The sequence below is a fragment of the Mesitornis unicolor genome, unplaced genomic scaffold, assembly GCF_000695765.1.
Source record: "Mesitornis unicolor isolate BGI_N332 unplaced genomic scaffold, ASM69576v1 scaffold3581, whole genome shotgun sequence".
NCBI lineage: Eukaryota > Metazoa > Chordata > Aves > Mesitornithiformes > Mesitornithidae > Mesitornis > Mesitornis unicolor.
Window position 1 is genome coordinate 5,049 of NW_010162969.1, and position 21,877 is coordinate 26,925.

A 21,877-nucleotide genomic window follows, 5' to 3' on the forward strand; every position below is an offset into this window, starting at 1 on the left:
TTTAAAAAAACCTTCCTTTTAACATGAATGCTACCCACTGAATCGTATCAGAAAGATGAATGCTAGTCAGACATTACTGTCTTTTATTTTCATCTGACTGGCTTCAGCTTCTGACCAGCAGTTTTGTTCTAGCTTTCATTGGTGCGTTGGGATCCTATGGTTTTGCACTATAGAGTATTGGTACCTTGTGATGGGATATTTTATCTTGATGTTGTAAAGCTAAATACAGTCTTTAAATGAGTTATTTCAAGGCTTGTGAAAATGCCATGGAATTAACTTTTTGGCTTTTCCAGGATTTTCAGTGTTACTCTTTAAAATGTCTGTTAGAGCTTTAAATAGAATCCCGACAGGAGTTTTGCCTAACATTGGATCAGAATCACTTTACTACTCTTTTGTTTTTACCTTGAAAGACTATCCTTTTTTCACAGTGAAAGCTGGATCATCTGTCAGCTTTCATTCTTGAATTATTTTGGGGGTTATTGGTTTTCTGTATTCAGTCCTTCATTCTCTAGATCTGAGCATGGATAAAGTTTGCATTTCATAATATAAAAAGGGGTTTTCTTTGATTGAGCTGCAGCACAGTGAGTAGCTGGAAGCCTTTGTGTGATGCAACTGGTATTATTTATAACTTGTTACTATTTACAACTCTGCCAGTCTCTGGCAGGCAGTGATATTCCAATACCATCTAAAATACTGAAGGCTTTTATTAGGCCTAATATTGATTGTTGTGAAGGTCTGGAAGAGTCATTGTGGTTAGATTACTTTGTTCAGCAGTCACTATTGAACTGTGATACGGTTGAGATATTTTTATGTGTGGGAGTACTGTGTAGTATTAGATCATGGTACATTTAATTTACAGAATTAACTGTATCAGTCACTTTTAGAGGCTGTTTCAGGGATTAAGTGTGCTTGCCTGATAGTCTGGGAAAAAAAATTGTTTAAAAAAGAAGTTTTCAAATTTGCTGCTGTTAGTTACATCTTTGCTAGTGCAGTTCCGCAAAGATGTCAAGAAAATTGTTAGCTTTGGTTATGCTGCGTACATACATACGTGTGCGTGCTCGGATGGGTTTTTGCTGAAGCTGATGTGGTGTTGAAGCAGAGAGATGTGTTGTCTTGTGATGGCAGGAGGAGGAGAAGAACACCTAATCCGCATGAAGCAGGAAGCAGTGCTTGGTTTTAGGGTTTTTTTTGGTTGTTTTTTTTTTCTTTTTTTTAGCAAGTAACTGAAGTGATAGAGAATACAACTTGACAGAAATTGAGGGCTTGGCAAAACTGCCTTCTGGAAGGACAAAAATATAGCATTTATAGTTCCTGAAGATCTAAGAATGTTTGGGACACCTTTTTCTTCCAGAAACTGGTAGAAATTTTTGAAGTGCCTGCTTTAGACCAGATTTGCACTAATAAGGAGGCGCTTGAAAATCTGAAACTTGATTAAAATTTGATGAAAATTATAATGAATTGACAGCATTCCTTCCCCTTGGGAATGAAAGACATTACAGCTGTGATTTTAAAGTAGCATAACTTCTGCAAGCTAAGGAGATAGTTATATAAGGTCTCTCCTAAGACATAAGGAATATGAAATGATCTGTCAATTTCAGACAGGAATTTTGATGCAAGCAAAAGATGAGAGAGCAGTAGGGCAGTGTTAGGATTTCTAGAAATGCTGTTCATTAAAAAAGAATCATATGAAAACTGGAAGCAAGGACATATGTATCGGGTTGCAGTACAAGTAACAGCTAAGGTAAAAAATCATGGGATAGAAAAGCAGAGAAAAAGATGCTGAGATAATTTATAGTAATTGGAGAGAACACTGAAGTATAGCATTTACTTGATTAAAGTAAGTACATAATGATAAAGACTGCTGAATTAATCTTTGCTCTGATCTTCACAAAACGGTAAATTATATCCAGAAACTTTAAGTAAATCACAACTCCCCACCAGTCCTTTATACACAATTTTTAGATAAGCTGAAATATGTCTAGATCCTCTTGGCATGGTGAGTGCCAGTAGGAGTAGCCAGTGCTGTTTTGGGAGTAGTTGACCATTTTCTTCTGCAAATAAGAGTGCCTGGTGCAGCACAGCTGTTGCTGATGGGCTTCATGGAAAAAATAACTGATGGTGATGGCCCCAGGGTTGTGGAAGTGGGCAAATACACTACTTGGCTTTCAAAGAAGAGGATGAGGAGGACATGAGAGTAAGTCAGGTTGACTGAAGTAGCTGAAAAAATGATAGAGCTAATGACGAAGTAATACATAGATAAGCAGAATGAGATAATAAGGTGGTAAAGAGACAATAGATTTTGTTGAGGCAATCTGATTTTCAAGTTAATTTGATACTTGCTAAGGCAGTAGATGCTTTTAATGATGTTTTGGCATAGTCCCATGTGAAACTCTTAATTAAAAAAAACCAAAACACAACAACACAAAAACCTATGGAATAACTTTAATATGAGATTGCTGTATAGTAGATGTGCAGCTTTCTGGTGGGCTGACCCTGTCCAGCAGCTGCACACCCACACAGGTGCTTGCTCCTCTCCCACCCTCCACTGGCACAGGGGAGAGAATAGGAAGGGCAAAAGTGAGAAACTTGTGGCTCAAGGTAAAGACAGCTTAATAAGGAAGGAAAGAGGAAGCTAAATAAGCGATGCAAAGGCAGTCACTTGCCACCTCTCATAAACAGACTGATGTCCAGCTGGTCTTGGGGTAATAGCTGTCTTGGGAGACCTGGGGTTTTTTTATTGCTGGAACAATTATTATGGAACATCCCTTTGGCCAGCTTAGGTCAGCTGTCCCAGCTCTGTCCCCTTCCAGTCTCTTGCCCACCTCCAAACCTACTTGCTGGGGTGTGGACCAGGTGTGAGTGAAAGAGAGAAAAGGCCTTCATGCCATGCATGTACTGTTCAGCAATGGCCAAAGCATGAGTGTGTCGCCAACACTTAAAAATCCAAAGTCCAGCACCAACTTTAGGGTTTGCAGTGAGGAGAGTTGACTCCACCCCAGCCAGACTCAGTATACATGGTTGTGAAGAGCAGTCCAGGTATACTCTAAATTCCTCTAGCAGCCATTGGTCTTCACGGTACTGCTCTCTGGAGAGCAAGTAGTATTTCTACTTCCTCATGATCCAAACCAATATAATCTGTAACAGAATTAGGCATAGATTTAGGAATTGTTTCATCAAATTCCATAGTTACTGTATTAAAGCAGCTTTTCTTGATGCCAGTTATCCTTAATATATTGGTGTTTTTTAAAAGCTGCCATTTCCCCAGATTTACTAACATTTTATAGACTGCTACTTAACCTTCTTAAAATATGTTTATGATTTTGTGTGTGTTCCTGGAGTCAGTCAGATATAATGTTTCTTCTTGGAACAGTAAGTTAAAAAGACCGATGAGAGCACTGAACTGTGATTCTGACATAGACAATTTTTCTCATTTTTCTGATGCTTGATGTGTTATATGAGACTATTATCCTGAGCCTTTTTTCTTCTGAACCTTTCTGTGTGTAAATGTGACACTCTTACATGTTTCTTTGCCCTGTTTGTTTAAATTATTTTTTATATTTTTATATATATAAAAGCCTGGCACATTCGTATGTAGTGATTGTAAAGTATGTAACAGTATTATAAATACTCTCACTGAATTAATTCTTTGAAATAATACACTTGTACAAATTTTAGTTGCTATTTTTCAGAATTAGGTTTAAGACTGTGTAAATAGAGGCAAAATTAAAAATGACTTCTTGCTAAGAAAAACCACCCCAGAATTACATTTTAATGGCTACTTCTTTGTTTTAGTCCTTGTTTGTGCATTTTTAAAAGATTTTATAGACTGAGTAAATACATTCAAACCCTGGTAACTAGCAGTGGCATGGAGGAATCCTCTAATCTTTTTTGCAGTGTGGTTTGTTAACCATCAAAAGCATTTTGTAACAAGATGATTAACAGTCTAATACATTTCACCTCACTGAGACTGAAGGAAAACTGGACCATGTGGTATTGGCAGTATTTTTGTGTAATTGGTATTAACTATCTGAGTCTTTGCTCATAAATGTTAGTTTTATTTATGCTGGAGATTTGTACTGTCTGTCTCTTTGGCATGTTGACAGGGACTAAAGGATAAAGTAGAGATTTGTATTTTTCTGGAATAGTTAGTGGGAATTAAGAATGCTTTCCATAAAGGTTAGGGAGGAAATTGTCAAAGCTGTAAGAGCTTAGGGAGAGTGTTGAAAATTTGGAATATCTATTTATAACCTTCAATGTGAAACAGATCTTTACCTTTTATGGGAGCAAAAATTATAAGCTCAAGGGAACAGAACTCAGTCTTTTTTGGTCAGTTTATTGTAACACAATCTGATCAGAAAGCCAAGTTTCTTTGGCTTGGTGTTTTAGGCCTCATCTACATTTGAAAAAAAACAAAAAGTTTTAAATTTACTTTAAAATTTTGAGTCTTACCAGAACAAAACACTGAATTTATTTTGTCCAGGATCTCCTGTTTGAAAGCCACAGAGCCCCTTCGCAGCATAGGCAAAGGTTGATGTGTAGCACAGTACATGCACCACTTTTCTGCTCTTGGGCTGTTCCCTGCTTAGGTCTCAGGAGTGTCAGTGGAAGAGGAGCTGAGGTAGTTGGAAAAACCACTTTTTTTTAGATGCTCCTCACTCTTGGTTAGGGAGGGACTCTTTGGGTTGCATGGATAGCTCTAGGACCAGGAACCTGATCTGGGCTGTGCTTTCTCCTAAGAACATTTTGGCTCTTTGCCTGTTGTGTACAGTGGGGAGTGCCTGTGATACAAGCAAGATGAAGTTGAGCTACTAAAATGATTCATCTGACTTTCAGCCTACTCCCAAATTGCCCCAAGGAGAGACGACCTTGGGCCTATGTGTCTAAAAAAATAATACAGCCTGTGGGTAATTGCCTGAGCATCTCTGCATTAAACGTTATAGATACTTTTGATTACTGTGCTTTCTCATGGCAAATTCTTTAAAATACTCCCTCAAAGTTATTTCATTAGAACTGAGTGGCAAGCAGTTAAACATTAGTTTTAGATCAGGGAAGCTCCTTTTAAAAATTCATGCTTTTATTTTAATTTAGGTTGTTCTGTATAATATGTGGTACTGACTTATAGCTTTTACAAGTGGTTGCCTGATAATCCATTCCTCTTGAGAGACAGATGTTTGCCTTCCCTTGAGTCTTTTCTATGGCAGGAAGGCTGTGGCTTTAAGAGTTAAAATTAATAACTGCAGTTTGACCAAGACTTCAACAGATATCCAGTGTACTGTGCATCTGTTAATTCCTTCTGTTAATCTGTTCCAGTTCAGCAGTAAGTTAAGCTGCTTTCCAGCACAGTCAGTTTCATTTGGAGGACCATTTACTTGAAATAGGCTTACTGGAGTTTGCAAGTTACATACCATAATTCATACTATTTTATTTATTATTACATTAGTGTGTATCTGATGTAATAATAGAAGTAATGATTTCATCCATGTTGAGCTGTCTAGTTGTGCTGATGACAGCTGTCTGACGTTTTGTCCTTAACCTACATTTACGTGAAAATATGAACAGACTTTCTTTTGGCACCAGTGGTCTTCATCTATATGGCTGTAGTTATTAATGCACGTAAGACATAAACAAGCTGACTCAGAAATGTTGGAAGTAAGTGGAGATAAGTGTATTTTTTGTGTCTAAATTGAAGAGTCTTAGGTCTGAGATGCCTAAAACCAGGTTGAATACCTAAGGCTGGTGTGGGACAGATCTTTAAATTTGACCATCCGCTGGCTATCTGGGTTGGAACAACTGTACAGGCTGTGGTTGCTCTCCTGGAGCGCAACGTGGTAGGTTGGAAAAGGTAATCCTGTTTCAAAGTACAGCTTTCTTAGGGGCAGCCTGTGGTAGAGAGTGAGGATCAGCAAGAGTCAGCATCTTGAGTTGTGTTGTGTGTGTTTTTTCCCTTTGCTTCATCATCTCTGTTGGGTTTTACAAAGCCTTGTCTTTTACCAAACAAACCAAACATGTAGGCTTTTTATGAGATTGGTATTTTTAGAGGCTGGTGAGATAAATACCCAGAGAGTATGCTGAAAATGTCTTTATTTCTATTTAGGAGTAGGAATGCTTTTGAAGTTGGGGTTGTTTTGATTTTGTGGGTTTTTTTTGTGGGTTGGTTGGTTTTGTTTGGTTTTTTTTTTAGCCACATTTATTGGGGCTATGCAAGCACAGCTTGTTTGCCTGTTAATGTTTACAAGCACATCTTGTTTATACATCATTTCAGGAGCATGGGCAAACAGCGGAATTCATCGATCCTTCTTTAATTCTGTTTTCCTAGCTTCAGCAGCAGGTTTAGTTTTAGCCTTTGCTCAGTCCACTCTGATGTTTTGATCTTTTTTGTGTATTCTTTTGAAGATTTCTCCATCCTTCTGCTTCACTTTTTGTTTTACCTGTACAGGAACTCAAAAGTATTCTGGAAGCTCAAGAGAAGAGAGAGTAGGTACAGTTGATCACTCCTGCCTTCCTGTCTCTTTCCTTTATTTTGCCCTAGATAAAAGCAATAGTAGTAGTTTCTCAGGGATAGGTGAAAGACTTCTGATCTTGTTTTTATGGATTATGAGTGGAGTCCTTTCTCTCAGACATACAACAGGTGGGACTTTGCTGCTTTTGAGTCTTAAAGGAGAGTGGTATCTAATGTCTCAGCTCAGTGTTAGTAGATAGTTAATGGAGAGAACTAGACCTCTGGGTGCAGTGCAGAGACTAAAGAAAACACTTTTTCTTTTTTTCATGTCTCCTCTGACAGATAAATGTTAATGCTCAGGAACTATTGATGCTTTTATGATGTGACCCCAGCAGTCCAGGACTTGCTAGGGAAGTGACAGTCATGTTAGGTTTTTAAGGCAGATGACTTTGATCATCGTCTATGAAGGACTACTACTGTAGTCTGTTCTCAAATGGGTATTTCATGAATGTGGGAATCTGGCAGCTGAGAGTATTTGATAATATTTTGGAGGAACCAGAGTTCATGGTCTCATGCTGAGTTTTTGCCCTTTTCTCCAGCAAAATAGAGTTTTGTTCACAACCTTCTGTATGCAACTAATCCTCTTGTAATCTGAATCTTGGACAGCATAGGATCGCTCCAGCAATTTGTAGAATTTGCTAGAGTTGAATTGGGGTCTGCTGCATTTGTGTGAATAGCCTCTGCATTGTTTGTGCCTCTTGTTGCAGGACCCAGAACAAAAGTTTTCTCTGGGTCCAGCTTTGCAACAGTTGTTTGCATCAGTGTGATGGAAGAAATGGAAAAGATACTGGTTCACAGGGAGCACTGTGATGAGTGCTCATTCCTTCCAATTGAAAAATACTTTCTTTTCCCCCCTACATGCTACAGGGCATCCTGAGAGCCTGAGTGGGCCTTGTTATCAGCATTAGATTCGCTTTCCATTTCTTAGCACTATGGGATGAAAGGTGAAAGAGAAAAACAGGGAAGAGATTAGTAAATATTCAGAGAAGAGTTGAATCCCAGAGAGGGGAAAATAGAGAAGTTGAGAAAACTGGAAGTAGAACTTTGCTTCCTGAATTTCCTTTAGACTGAAGGTCCACCAGTGATTGGTCTGAAACATTCCACTTTTAATCTTTTCTCATCTGGTGGTATTGCATTTAGAAGACCTAATGCGTTCAAGCCTGTTCTTGTGACCTGACACCTTGTGTTACCTCGAAGCTTCTGGTTCATGTTTTATTTATGTTTTTTTATCCTTTCCCCCCCCCTCTGATACCTGTCTAATTGAATAAATGGCATGATTTATATTTGGTGAAAATGTCTAACACCTTTTCACATGTAAGAAAACTTACTTTAATATTAAATGCCACCTTGTGGGTGAACTCTTTATGAACTCTTAATGTCTTACTGTGTTTATTTAAATAAGTTAACCTGTATTCTCAACCTAAACTTGTGCAGGGACAGTCAAATCAGTTCTTCAGGTATGTCATACTTCACTGCATGAGCAAATCCACCTTTGTTTGACAGCATTCTGTGTCTCTTTCTATCTTGTGAGTGGTGACCATTCCAAATGCAGCAGTGTTTGTGTAGGTGCCATTCCCACTATATTGTTGCGAACCGTGACTTGTTTCTGTCTTGCGTAAGGCTGCTATATGGAAGGTTGTCCGTAGAATATTCTTCACTGAACTTAGTGCGATGTAAAATCCAGGAGATCACTGCTTAGATCCTCGTTTGACTAATGTACCTTCTCATTTTCACTGTGCTGACGGCTGTTATCTGTTGTCACTCTGTTACATTGACTTGTACTTAAACAAAAGAGTCTCAAGATTGGCATCACATTCTCTCTTTGATGCCAGTCTTGAACTGCAGATTTGAAGGTGGCAGAGAGAAGGCCATGAATATGCTTTTCTATATACCTTTTGTATAAGGTGACTGACTAGCCCAGACAGGTAAGGTTGTTCAGAAGATTGAAGGTGGTATTTATTAAATAATCTCTTTTTTTAAAACCTTTTTTAAGACCTACTGTAGTGATACTTGACATTTATTTCAGTTTTTGAGCTAGGTATGCTTGTAGTAGTAGTAATAATTTGAAGATTACTTCCTTCCCAAATATCTATCTTCTTATTGCCATTTTTCTGTCAAAGTAGCTTCTGCTGCATAACTTAATTTAAGCAATCTGTGCTGCATTTTTAGTAACTCTAACTCGCTTCTCACTTTTTGCTTATTTATCTTCCTGTGTGAAATCACACTGCTTTCTTTTTGTAGATTATTGACAAAATACATGGTGATCATCTTCTTCCTCTTGGGTCATGAGGGAGTTTGGGCTACAAAGAATGTTAGGCAGTGTTCAGTCAAATCTCCAGTTCAGAGGCTGAATCAACTAGCTTAGTGTCATTTTGGGCTGATATCCAACTTCACTAGTAGAAGAGATGGCAAAAAAGTAGAGCAGGTTACTGTCTTTTACAGTGTTTACCATCAGGAAATTTCTGTCAAGTTATGACTTGAATTTTCTGTAGTTTCAGTCTAATACTTGTTTGGTTCTTGATGGATGAAGTTGCTGCTGCCTCCTCTGTAGTGAGCTGTAAGGCTTTGAAAGAGTGATGCTGTAATCTTTATCTATTTCTTCTTAGGTAAATCCAGTCAGATTCATTCATTCCTTTGTCACAGACTGTCTTACTGTTGTGGTAATTTCTGCTTGGCTCATCTACCCTTTTAGAAGATGCTCAGAAACTGATGTAATTTACTAGTGTTGAGTAGAGTGGGTTATTTTACATGGACTTTTCTTCATCCTCTTTGGTCAAATTCTGGTTTATGTTGTAAACACCTTAGGTATGATTTGAGAGTTTCTTATTCAGCTTGAAAATACAACTTTATTAAAGAAGAGTAAAAATCTAAAGATATCCTAGCTGCTTGACCCTGAATTAAATTCTAGTCCCTTCGAAAACAGAATTACTTTATAGGGCTGTTTTCTACCCTGAGGAGTACTACAGGACTGCTTAGATCCCTGCAGTAGGGTAGACCTATAGCAAAGAGGTGGTATGCTCTATGGTTTGTTCCTTATGTCGCTTTACTGTGATACTTCTCATTGATGGCAACCTGTTCCAGTGCTTTTAAAGCTTTTAAAGAGATCAATTTGCTTTGTGTGTTTCTGAGTATATAAATGTAAATATGAAATAAAATGGGTGCTGTCCACTTGAAAGTCCTTTTTTGGCTGTTCTGCATGCATTAAACATTATCAAGCTGGGCAGAAGGATTTTTAATGAAGTAAAATTAATTCTGGCGATTACTTGCATACTTAATTAAAGGGTCAAATTTGCAATGTTGGTAATATCTGTCCTTTGTTCTTTACAAGTTTGTTAACAAAGCAGAATGTTGCTTAATTCTTCTGTGGAACTCTGTTGAAGTTTTGTCTTTACAAAAATAAATGCAGAACTTGTGAAAATTGAAATAATTGCATTTCTGATGCATTGTTCTGAAGGGGTTTTCTTTTCCTAATGAAGAGTCTTGGGTATCTAACAGCTTACGTGCCTCAGAAATGGTATTTAAGTTCTTTAACAACTCAGCAGTGTGATATGAGAAGTTATTCCTGATGGATTTGTATACCTCCAGAAGTGGGGGGTTTTCTTTAGTTTTAAATTTTTTTCATTAATGTGTTCAGGACTAGCTAAACTCTACAATGCTATTCTGTTGGCTTTTGAAAGGATCTGAAGACCTGGCCTGTTGTTGTGTGTTCTTACAGGCAGCTAGATATTGGAGGGTGATATGTTGCACAGCTTACTGAAATATTTCTGATGGATATGTAGCTAGAAATGCTCAATTTAAGAAATGGGATTCAGGCTTTTTGGTAAGCTGTAGAGGATCCAAGACTTCCAGGTGCTGTGGTTTCTTGGGCATTCTCTCCTTTCTAATATTTCTAATACCTCAGATGGCATTGGAAACTTCAAACTCTTGCTTGAGTTGATGTTTCTTTCATGGGTATAGCGTAGCATGTGGGCCGATCCACAAATGAGGTGTTGAAATCGGAAACCTACACAGCTGCCAGTTTAAGGAAATATTTTTTTATTTCTTGAAATGAAAATCTCCCCTAACTTCTGACTTGACGCGACTCTTCTGCAGTATTTCTGTAGTTCAGTGATTTATAGGTGAAAATTCATGACTCAGAGTTTTTATAAAATGTTAATTTCATAGAATTTAACAAAATAGCATAAAGCTATCTTTGCAGTGCACCAGTACATTACAATGCTGTGCTAGCATTATACTTATGTCATTACGTTCTGCATTGAAGTCTGCTGCTGCCATTGATCTTTGGTACCCCATAATGAGTCAGTTCTCTGACACAGCAGCCCCTGGTTTTGGAAATAAAGCTAAACACATCCTTTGATGCCCAGTGTAGCGTAGTCTGCATTAGGGCATAAGATTACTCTTTCAAAATGTATTTCTTTCAAAATCCATTTGAATTCATACAGAAGCAAGCAGGTCATTGTTTTATGTATTTATATTATTGAGTAATTTCTTGGGGGCTGTGATTGTATATCAAAGAGAGACTATGCACAAGTTTTACTTCCACTTTAACCCTCAAAGAGTGGCTTCAGATTAATTTGAGCTGAAACTAATAGATTTAAACTGGCTTTAGCATATGTTTTTTAAGACAAAAGCCTGATTCTGCCACTGTGTATTGACCCAGTTGGAGTGATGACAAAATCAAGAAAGAATGCTGTATATTTTGGAAAAAGATGTAATGAATAAAGCAAAAATAAAGCCAACCCATAAAAAGTTATATTTGAGTCTCGGCTAAACCTGCAAAAGGGGTATTAGAGCTTACTAGGATGCTGTTTCTGGAGAAACCTTTAGAACTTAGACTTGTGTATGACAAATTATGTTAAGGAAATGTCTTACTTACAGACTCGGCTTTTATTTTTTTGTACTTAGTAGGTTGTTCCTCATTTGGACGAATGTGGTTGTACAGGTGTTGCTGTGAGGAGCAGAAGCCAAGGAGCGAGTGTTAGAACACAGTATACTTTTTGCTTGGCAAACTGGAGGATATCTCAGTTATTTTGGATCCTAGTGAGTAGTGGTTTTCTCCTCCTGTGCATGTGCTGTTTGGCAAGCAGATAACTGACCTTACACTAGATGCCAAAGCAACTCTATGGAGGCTCTCAGATAAATTTAATACAGCTAAGCAGCTGATAATCTGACGCCATGCCCCAAACTGAAAAGATGTACTGAAGTTATGGTGAAGCAAACCTTTAGCTTAGACAGGCTTGAAACAGAACTTCCTTTCCTTTTCCCAAACTGAGCATGCAAAGGCACCCCAAGGGTACCTAAAGGGTACGTACCTAAAACGTAGCTGTACATTACAGCAAGGCAACTCCTTAAAAAAAGACAGTTTAGAACTGCTGGGGTGAGACAGAGCGGATAGAGATGTGCCTGTGCTCATTTGAGGAGAGGAAGTGGGTCACTTCTGTCAGTCCTTTCCAGTCTAGCAGCTTTTGTCGTCGGCCTTGCGCAAACCTGGGGCCTGTGTCCCTGAAGGGCCCCCATTGCCCTTTCTGACTCCTGCAGACTGTGGGTTCTTGTTAAGTTTCCTCATTCTCTGTCTGGGCTGTCTTTCATTCCTTTTGCTTTTTCTTGCCTAGAGAACAACTAAACTTGACCTCAGTCCCTGCTGGGAAGAAGCAATTGTAGTCTTTGTTCCTGAGGGTTTTTCCAGCCAAGAAAGTGTAGGGTGAGCTAGTTGGAGAGTCTTTCCTATTGTTGAGCCAGAGTTTTCTGAAAGACCTACTATGTACAATGACTTGTGAAAAAACAAGTGGCTCTGCCCTCTCTTGTAGGTGAGTTGGTGTCTAACTTCATTGAAGGATTGAACTCTGAAATCCTTACTGTGCTTCACAGAAAGCAACGATGTAGTGTCTTGTTTCCTTTGTCTAACTTTGTCTAAGATAGGATGCTGTACTTGTAATTGAAGATGTGAAAATGCAAATAAGTAAAATAGGTGCCAATGTTTGCTAGAAGAACAAGAATAGAATTGCTGACACTAATAGAATTTAATGATCCACTGATTGTGATACCTAAATGAGTAAGAAAAAAGGGAAAAACTAATCCTTCCTGCCTATTTCCCCAGGCTTGTGTTACGGTTTGAGAACTAATCCATCAATGCTGTTACCTGTGCAAAGAAGGTGAAAACTCTGCTGTTCAGCTGATTATAATGGGACTGTCTTAAAAAGCATCACTTTGATTGTGCTGGTTGCATTGTACTTGAGTCTTTCAAATTGCAAATCTCGGTGATTATGTGCCTCCCCGTGCTTTTAATGCTTTCTGGTTTGCTTGAACATAATTTATAGCTCTTGTATTATGTCTTCACTCACAAATTTTGCAGGTGGTTTTGCTGGTTATCATCACAAAAAGACATTTGCTGTCTTTCTAGATGAACGCAGAATGATGACTGTTCATTAGAAGTAAAACGTTGGGTTTTTTTTCTTTTAATTTACCTGGGCTTTTTAGAAACTAGTTATGGTGGGGAGTTCCCTCAGTTGTGAAAGGCTCCAGAATACAAGAAAGTACGTCAAGCCAGGTCTTATCTTCCATCCGAACTAGAATCTTAACATCTGTAGTTAAGTTTTTTAGGGGTCTCCAGTAACTGGTTTAGCTTGAGAATTCTGTCAGTCATGCCAGTCTTCGGGTTTGTGTAGGATGGCTGCAGGGAATTATCACTGCTCCAGGTCTGCAGCAGAGTAGGGTTATTTTGCTGAATCTCTTACTTGCTTTCTGATGACTCTTTTGTTGTTGGTGGTGGTGGTTTGGTCTGATTTGTTTGTTTTTGTTTTTGTTTTTCAAAATGATGTGTTGGATGAAAATTATTTTAAAAGTGAAAGTCCAAGGTAATCTCAGCTGCAGCTTTCCCTAATTGGAATGGAGTGGGGAGCACTGCACTTTCTTTCCAGGTGGCTAGTGAACTTCTTGCAGTCTGGTCCTGGAAGGGATAATGACTTTTACTAGTTGTTCTGGGTGCTGCTAAAAAGCACTTAGTATGTCTGAAGAGACTGTGACATGAAATATCAGCGAGCTGTTCACATCCTGTTTTGTCCCTTTGTTTTCACTGCTTACCCTCCATTATGTGTGCCACACACACTTTTTAAAAGCTCACTTTAGCAGACAAGTCATACTGATAAAAGCTTGTATTTGGGGGTCTTATTTCCAGCTAATATCAAGTCTTTGGTATTTGATATTTAGTTTTAGGATGAGAAATTTTTACCATTTTCTTAATAATAATACATTTTATTTTTTAATTATTATTATTATAGGAGATCATGAGATGGTGTGAAATGAGAAAATGTCAGATTAAAAGGGGTTAAGCTCTAGGAAGATAAATTATTGTCTTGGGTGTGAGAGGGAAGTGAAGATGTGTACTGGAAGAAATTATTTTTAAACTAGCACTGGGAAGTCTAAAACTTGATCAGCTGCAATTGATGTCTGTTTTTTCCTTCCTTCTAACAGGTCGTGACAATGCATGTGAGAAGACTTCTTACATGTTTCTGCGGAAAGAACTTCCTGTGCGACTAGCCAACACCATGAGAGAAGTCAATTTGTTGCCTGATAACTTACTTAACAGGCCTTCCGTTGGGCTAGTACAGAGTTGGTAAGTTAAAAAAAAAAAGTGGTTTAAGAAAGTAGTGTAAAAAACACTGTATGGTGTTGCTTTACTTGCAACTCAGCCTGAATTGTCTTGAACTGTAGTCTGTTTTCTGCCTTGAATTGTTTATAATGCATGTTTCTTGTCAAATGAAGTTTCATTTTCTTGTCTAATGTTAAGTAAATAATACGGATCTTGGAGATAAGGGTTTGTAAGTTAGTCTTGTAGGTTAGTAAGAGCATACTGTTGTGTCCCAGATAATTAGAATCAGTCAATAACTTCCAAGAGCGAGCTTTTTAGTTATTCCCGACTGTATTACACCCATGACTTCTTGAAACAGCTGTTCTTTCTCCTTATTCTTCCTTTGTCAAAAATACTGAAAGAAAATTTAAACCTCACCTGTTCTTCTCATCGCTAAATCTTTAATAACATAAGCTGGTATTCAGTGGAAGTTATGAAACAGGACTGAATTCTGGTGGTGTCCTGTAAGTAACATTCTCCATTGTAATAACTAGTGTGTATCTGAAGTGATTCAAAGTCCTGTCATCTTTTCCACAATAATTAATTTCTAGCCTGCTTGCCTGTTCAACGAGGTTTGGAGACTATTGCCTTGATGTGTTAAGCCCTAAACCAGTATTGTTTGTGTGGTATTTCTTGTCTCTCTAACTGCAAATACTTGATCCAAAGGATTAATGAAGAAGTATGTTTGCAGTCCACAACAAACTTCCCTTTGTGAATAACAGCTGATCTATTAGTTGTGTGAGTTGCAACTGATGTTGTAGGCTTCTATTAATTTCAGTCATAGCCCTCAAGCCAAGAAATTCCACGTTGACTGAACATGAGCTGCTGGGCTTGGCCTCATATTTATCAAGCTTCAGACTTAAGAAATAAAAATTAGGATATGTGATATTGTGTACTTTAGTTTAAATATGTCTATGAAAGTTAATACTAGCTGTCTTGATGACCACTTCAAACACAGTGATTAAGTGCTTCAAATAAATGTAAATGCTGTGGAGCTGCACAACAGCGATCACTTTATGGTTAAGTGGCAGCTTGCAAGGTTTGAAGGCTTGTATCTCCTGTCTGATGTTACGGGAAGCTGTTATGGCAAACGGGAAAGTGTGGATGATATGCAGGCCTTTTAAGCTTTTCTGATCTAGATGACTTGTGAAGCTGTCTTTAGTGAAATGTGGAGAGATGAATGAAGAAAAGGAAATCATTTTTCTGTAGTCTCTACAGCATAATTTGTGTAGTCCAAATAGATGTTCTGTGGCATATGCGTCTGCCCTGCTAATAGAGAGTCAAGCAACATTTGCATCACTTCTTGCAAAGGAACTGAGTGGGTGTTTAAAGTGGACGCCTCCTTCAGAATTTTTGCTCAGAGATTTGAAGACTCATGGAATGACTTATGGCTACAGTAGATACTACTGATTTAAAAACAAACCGGTCTCGAGTGTAGTAGAATATATGATGCCTGTAAGATACTTGTCCAAATGGTGTATATTACATGACAATATGATTTGCACTATCACAGCTGTAGACTGATAGTTTACTGTTAAATGGAACAAAATATCAAACTTTGAGGTGATGAAGAAGTTCAAGTGGACATCCAACCCAGAGATGGAAGTTTGAAATCAAAACGTTTGTTGTCTTGTGCTTCTAATTTTGATCCTTAGTTAACTCACAGTTTTTGTGGAAAGGAATATCTTCACTGAGATTATTTAAGAATATCTTTGTGACCTTATGTCAGAACTAACAAAACTGTAGCATGTTGTTTTCCTGCTCATAGATGTGGACTTTAAAGAGCTTATTTCTTATTTTTCTGTTTAGAGGTTTTAAATTCTGTTTTCATTTGGTTTTGTTGCTTTGTTTTTGTCTTTTTTAAATATTTACCTGTAATTTATAAGTCCTAGTGATATACTGTGATGAACCTTGGTCAAAATTTATTGTATCAGCTTTTTAAAAGACCAAAACAGTTTTATTAAATTCAGTGTGAATGACCTTAAGTATTATGTAGCTATGCTGATAGTAGTTTGAAAAATATTTATAATTTCTTAACCTAAAGTTTAGACGTATGTAAGGACAGAGTCTTAAATTGTATGCAGTAAATAAATATAAATTTAGCTGTTCAGCTGTTTTGTGAACTTGTAAAATGAAGAAACCTCTTTGATGCACTTGTTTGATACTTCAAGAAAGAACTTTGGAGTAAGAGAACAAGTTACCCTGCCTGCTTTACAGCAGCACAGATCCTTTCTCATCAATCCTCTGTCCAGCCAGGTAGTGATGTTCTGGATTGCATGAACTTCTTAGTCCCTTATAGGTCCCTTGGGAAGCAATCTCGTCACTTCAGCAAATGTGTTCCCTGCTACAGTTGAGCCCAGTTCTCCTTTCCGTTCTCTAACCCATCTTTGTGGTTGTGCTGTAGGCACTTTGCTTCCTGTACCATGGTCCTTGACTGCACTGCACCACCTAACAGATTTTACAAGTGATTGCTTGATTGCTCAGGAAAGATGCATTTTTTTCTCCTTCCTCTCTGGGTTCCTTAGCCTGACGTGTTTCTGCGTAAAGCTGGCGTTACCCACAGAGTGAACCAGGAACAGAAAACCAAGTTTTGCATTTCAACTCTGCAAAGATGAAACATTAGCTCTGTCCCAGTTCAAGTTTGTAATTTATATATGTGTATGTTTTGCATGGAGTAGCAAGGGAAGGAATAAAATAAATCAAAATAACAACACAGTTACTGTGTTTTGGCTATGATTCCAAATTACAGATCAACAACCAGTGTGCTAGGGATCAGCAACTTATTTTCAGTTTCTCAAAATTAATGGGCACCTTCCCAGAAGTGGGCCTTTTTTAGACTAGCTTTGAGAGTGAGCTCTATAGCTAAAGTGTACTGCAGGTACATATGACAGAACATATGGCAGAATGGCATAATAAAAGATATCATTATTGATGTGATGTGATAAGGGAAAATAGTTGCAATAAAATATTATAATGTAAAAGGTCAGGGCTTGTAAAATATCTAAAGGGAGTATGAGGTTTGCACAATATGTTACTCAGTCATATCTAAAATTCACAATTTAATTAACCTTGACCAAATTTCTCTACTTTTCTTTAGTACTTTTCCCTGGAAAAGGCTATTAATTTCCATTTATCGCCTTGGAAAGACCCATTAGATAAATCAGTGCAGTTTGGGGATTAATAACTGTTTTTCCACTCTCTTGTACATTCAGTCTATGCTAACAAGATTGTGTTACCATGGCAATATGTTTTATCTCTTCAATGCTTTGGTGGTTTTAGGCTCTAAAGGAGAATCTCTGAAATACACATAGGGAATAAGCAAAGGTATCTTGTATAAGGTAAAAAAAAAAGGCAAAGAAAAGGAGATCTGGAGTTGGCATTACGGGCGTTCACAGTGATTTCATGTATGCATTGTGCCATACTACAATTACTACATTTGGCAGACTAACAAGAATTCAGTCTACCTGACAGTAATTAACACAAGAAGAAGGCTAAAGGTTGCTTGAAACCAAAGAGCTTGTGCAATGAGTTGTAGTGTATTGCGATAAAAAATTAAACACCAGAATCATGACAGACTTGAAGGGCATAGGCTTTGATATCTGCTTTTGATGACTCACCAAAGGTAGCAAAATATAACTGACGTTCTCCTTTTTTTGTCTATGCTGGGCTTTTTGGTAGATTTGTCCTGTATAGTTGTGTTAATTTAGTAATAGTTCAGCAAATAATCCGTTTTTCTGGTACTTTTCTGCTTTATTCTAGCTGGCTGGTGATTGTGTGTGAAGTGCATTTAAAACATCACAAGGTCTTGCTTTTCAGTGCTTGATAAATCCTGTAGTTTCTACCTTCATTTATCCATATGTGCTCCCACAGTTCAAATCAAGAGAAAAATTCAAGGAAACAGATGAACTGTATGAAAGCAGAGTGACCTTTTTTACACACAGCATCTATTACAGGAGTGGACTGCGTTGATGATTGCTCACCGTTAGGTAGATTCTGCTGGTGGTGGTGGTGGTGAAGGCAATGTAGTGAATTACTTATTACAGCTGATCAGAGTTTAGATTTCCTTTTAAACAGGTTTTTACTTAATGTCTTTAATTTTGAGCTGTTTGGGAGGGAGCCGAGGGGATGAATTTTGTGTAAAACCTGTAAATCGCAACTGGATAAAGGAAAAAGACTTAGAGCATTTGCAGCTCTGGGGTTTTATTTAGAGACTTGGGCTAATACACAGGATATTACAACATGTTGGATGATGTATAGTGGTAGGCGTTGGACAGTGGGTTAGATTTGTTTGACTTAAGGTTACTTTTTTCTAGCTTAATTTAGTGAAGAGATGGGAAGAAATAGTAAAAGTGATGGAAGAAATTCGAATAACTTAGATTTGAAGTTAACCTTTTCTCTGAGCTGGTCCCTCTCACTTGCTGGATACAGTGCTTTTGTGCTAATGAACTTGGCTTCTAAAGTAATATAAATTTACTTCAGCATCATAAAGAGACATCAAAATATTGCTAATAACTCTAAAGGAAAAGCATTGCCCATTTTCATAGTTTCTCCATCACCAGAGAGATTAAAGAGAAATTATTTAGCACACTTATAAATTTCCCTAGTTTAGAGCATTTAGTTTGAGTAGCTTTCCTCTGTTTCAGAAACTCTCAGTTCCTTATTGATGCTGTGCTAAGCCTGCAGCATAATGTTCCACCTGCTGGTTGCCCTCAAGACTGGTGACCATGTTTGGCAGCTTTTTTCTGGTTGAGACCTGCTTTAGTCTTTTCCTGACCGAGACAGTTTTCTACACGCTTACTTCCTGCATTAGATGAGAGAAACACTTGACCTGCCCTGCCTGATGCATTGGTAAAAGTGCTGATACTTCAACACAGGAGTAGTGGTGTTTGATTATTGCAGGGGCAGCAGTCCTGGGACCATTGTACCAATAAGCTAACAGCACAAAAATCAGGTATCAGCTGCCTTCAGTACCAGAAATACTCATTGCTGTTTTATCTGCAGTATCAGCACAGGATTGCTGATGTTTGAGATTTCTGGTAGGAGGTTTGTAGTAAAAAGCACCTGCTGTCTTGCTTCTCAAATGTGGTGGTTGTCCTGGATCTCCAGAAACAGGACTTTCATAATGTTATATGATGACAGATGGGGGTTAGCAGCTTCCTGATAATCTCTGACTTACTTTGCTGTGAGAGAAGCTGTCACTTCTTTCATGGCACAGATTTATTGAAGCATCTTTCATATGGAAAGAAGCTGAGAGAGCTGAATATCTCTTTAGATAGAAGAGATACGGTTTCTTTTTTGAGACAATTATGGATTAAATGGCTTAAATATGTTCTTATCCCCTGTCAAGGATTTCCTTGAAGATGGTGAAGATGGTAGCAAAGAGTGATTGTGAAATGTCATGGAGAGCAAAATTGGACACAGGAATGGGTCTTAAGCATGCTTCTGCATGAGATTGCCAGGTTTGGCTTTCGTTTTGGAGTTCCTTTGCTGATTGTTTATTACTATGTTTTGCTTACTAATAGTGGTACCTTTATTCCATCCTGTACCCATGAGTAACTTGGCTGACCTAGGTTCATATGAGACAGGTGATGCTGAATAACATGTGCCTCTTTGAAGCAAAGGGGTGAGGGTGATCATAATTTATTAAATGTCTTGCAGGTGAAGAACCTGAGTTCAGAGAGTAAAGCAATTTTTTTTTTCCAGTGACAATTAATAAAAGGGTAATGTGTGCAAGGACACACATCTCAAAGCAGTCTAGTTCTCATTCACTCTTTCGGAAACTCAGTCCTTCCCGTAGCTGATGGTCCTGTTGATTCTTCCTCTGCCTCTCTGTGTACTGTCCCTGAATAGTCAGAATTGCCTCTGTATCTTTCTAACTGCTAATTGTTGCACTTTTCAGGAACTCCTCTTCAGTGGATAGTGGGCCATGGCTCCTTAAGTTCCTGCCTGTTCCCTGAAGTGACCCTGAAGAACTTACTGTATTTCTGGGAGTGTGGTGTGATGGTTGTTCTCAACTGGTGCTCTGTCTTAGCAGTGTCAAAGAACATCTTAAAATAAGCAGTACTAGAGACATGAGCTACTTCCCAAACTTTAACAGGCAAACAACATTTGGGGGATTTCTGTAGTCATTTGTGATGGTTGCAGTAAGTCAAAAACACAGAGGAGAAGAGTTAATGTTGCTGTGGTAACCGTTTTGAAAATACCAGTCTACTTGGAGAAATGTTGCAGTGACCTGTGGTGGCTGGAACTGAAATGGGGGGTGAGCAGCAGCATGTGGATCTGGAGGGAGCAGTGTGGACACCAGTGCTGTAGCTTGAAGATGTAGGGTGAAGTTTCGTAGCCTGCTTAAGCTGATCTTAACGTGGAACTGTCTAAAGAGGTTTTGTGGTTATGTAAAATTGTCCAAGCTTCAGTGACTAGTGTCAGGAGGAAGGAGCCAGGCTCTTCTCAGTGACAGACAATGACAGGACAAGGGGCAATGGGTGCAAGCTGGAACATAGGAGGTTCAATCTGAACATGAGGGAAAACATTTTTACTGTGAGGGTGACAGAGCACTGAACAGGCTGCCCAGAGAGGTTGTGGAGTCTCCTTCTCTGGAGACATTCAAAACCCGCCTGGACGCGTTCCTGTGTGACCTGGTCTAGGTGATCCTGCTCTGGCAGGGGGGTTGGACTGGATGGTCTTTTGAAGTCCCTTCCAACTCCTAATATTCTGTGATTCTGTGACTGGTGTCAGTCCCATAGGCACTGTGCTTATGCATGGACCATGCTGTTGAGCTGGTCTGTTGTATTGCTTGCTGCTGCTGAAAGGCAAAAGGCTTTTTCCTGATGTAGGCTTCATGGTTTTCTCTTTTCTCTTGTGCTAGCTTTAGCCTGTTAGACTTTCCTATGTGTTAATTTCATGTATGAGAATGATAAAAAACCAAACAAACCTATCAGGCTGGCTATCTCACCACTGCAGGAAGTTACAGCTGTGGACACAAACATCAGACTGGCATTGATGTTGTAGTGTAAGCGGCAGTGCTTAACCAGGAGCAAAGGGAGAACAGAAGGGAGAGGAATGACAGCTCCTTCTGTTAGCGTTGAAATCCTACCTTTTATGTGTGTGACTGATACCTCACATGATTTACTTCAAGAAATAGGTCCCAATTCTGTAATCTTTAAAGCTACATTTATACTGTTAAATGCTCGTGTTTCAGGGTGTGATACCTGGTCATCAGGCCAAGTGGTGTGAAGCGGTGGCATTTATACTGGTGCTGGGCTACTTTCCTACAGAGCAGGCTGGCCATGCTCATGTGGAGTAGTGCTTTGCCTTAAATCTTCCTTGGGTCCTGTGTGGTGCCTGCGTGGCTCTAAGCCTCGGTTACTGTCTCATGTGTGCCAAACGCCTGAACTAGAGAGAGCTGTGTTGTGCAAGAGTAATGTTTTTATGAAACTGAGGGTTGTGTCACGTGGCCTGAGGTGCAGCATGAGGAGATATGGAAGTGTGTGAAGGGACGTAGTCTTCTGGAGTACTGTTGTAGGACCAGCTTGGTGCAGTCTTGTTAACACAGCTTTTGGGGAGTGTTCCCAGGAGCTTAATTTTGGAAGGAAGGTTGGATCACTCTGAGGAATGTGGGTGCAAACTAACATCTGTGCAAAGTGGATGACCAGGAAATCAAGATCCAGAGACAAACTTAAGTTGCCTGAAATTACAGACCTATCTGAAGAGAAGGCATGCTGCTGTCAACTTTAGCTTCATTTTGGTTCAGC

General features: G+C 38.7%; 1 protein-coding gene across 1 annotated transcript in view; it reads left to right on the forward strand.

Moving 5' to 3' along the window:
• Positions 1-13,941: 13,941 nt before the first annotated feature.
• Positions 13,942-21,877, forward strand: part of PDK3 (pyruvate dehydrogenase kinase, isozyme 3) — a 31,218-nt gene continuing 23,282 nt past the window's right edge. The window contains exon 1 of the mRNA XM_010193775.1: positions 13,942-14,111. Coding sequence (XP_010192077.1) covers positions 13,942-14,111 — 170 coding nt within the window. The remainder of the gene's footprint in view (positions 14,112-21,877) is intronic.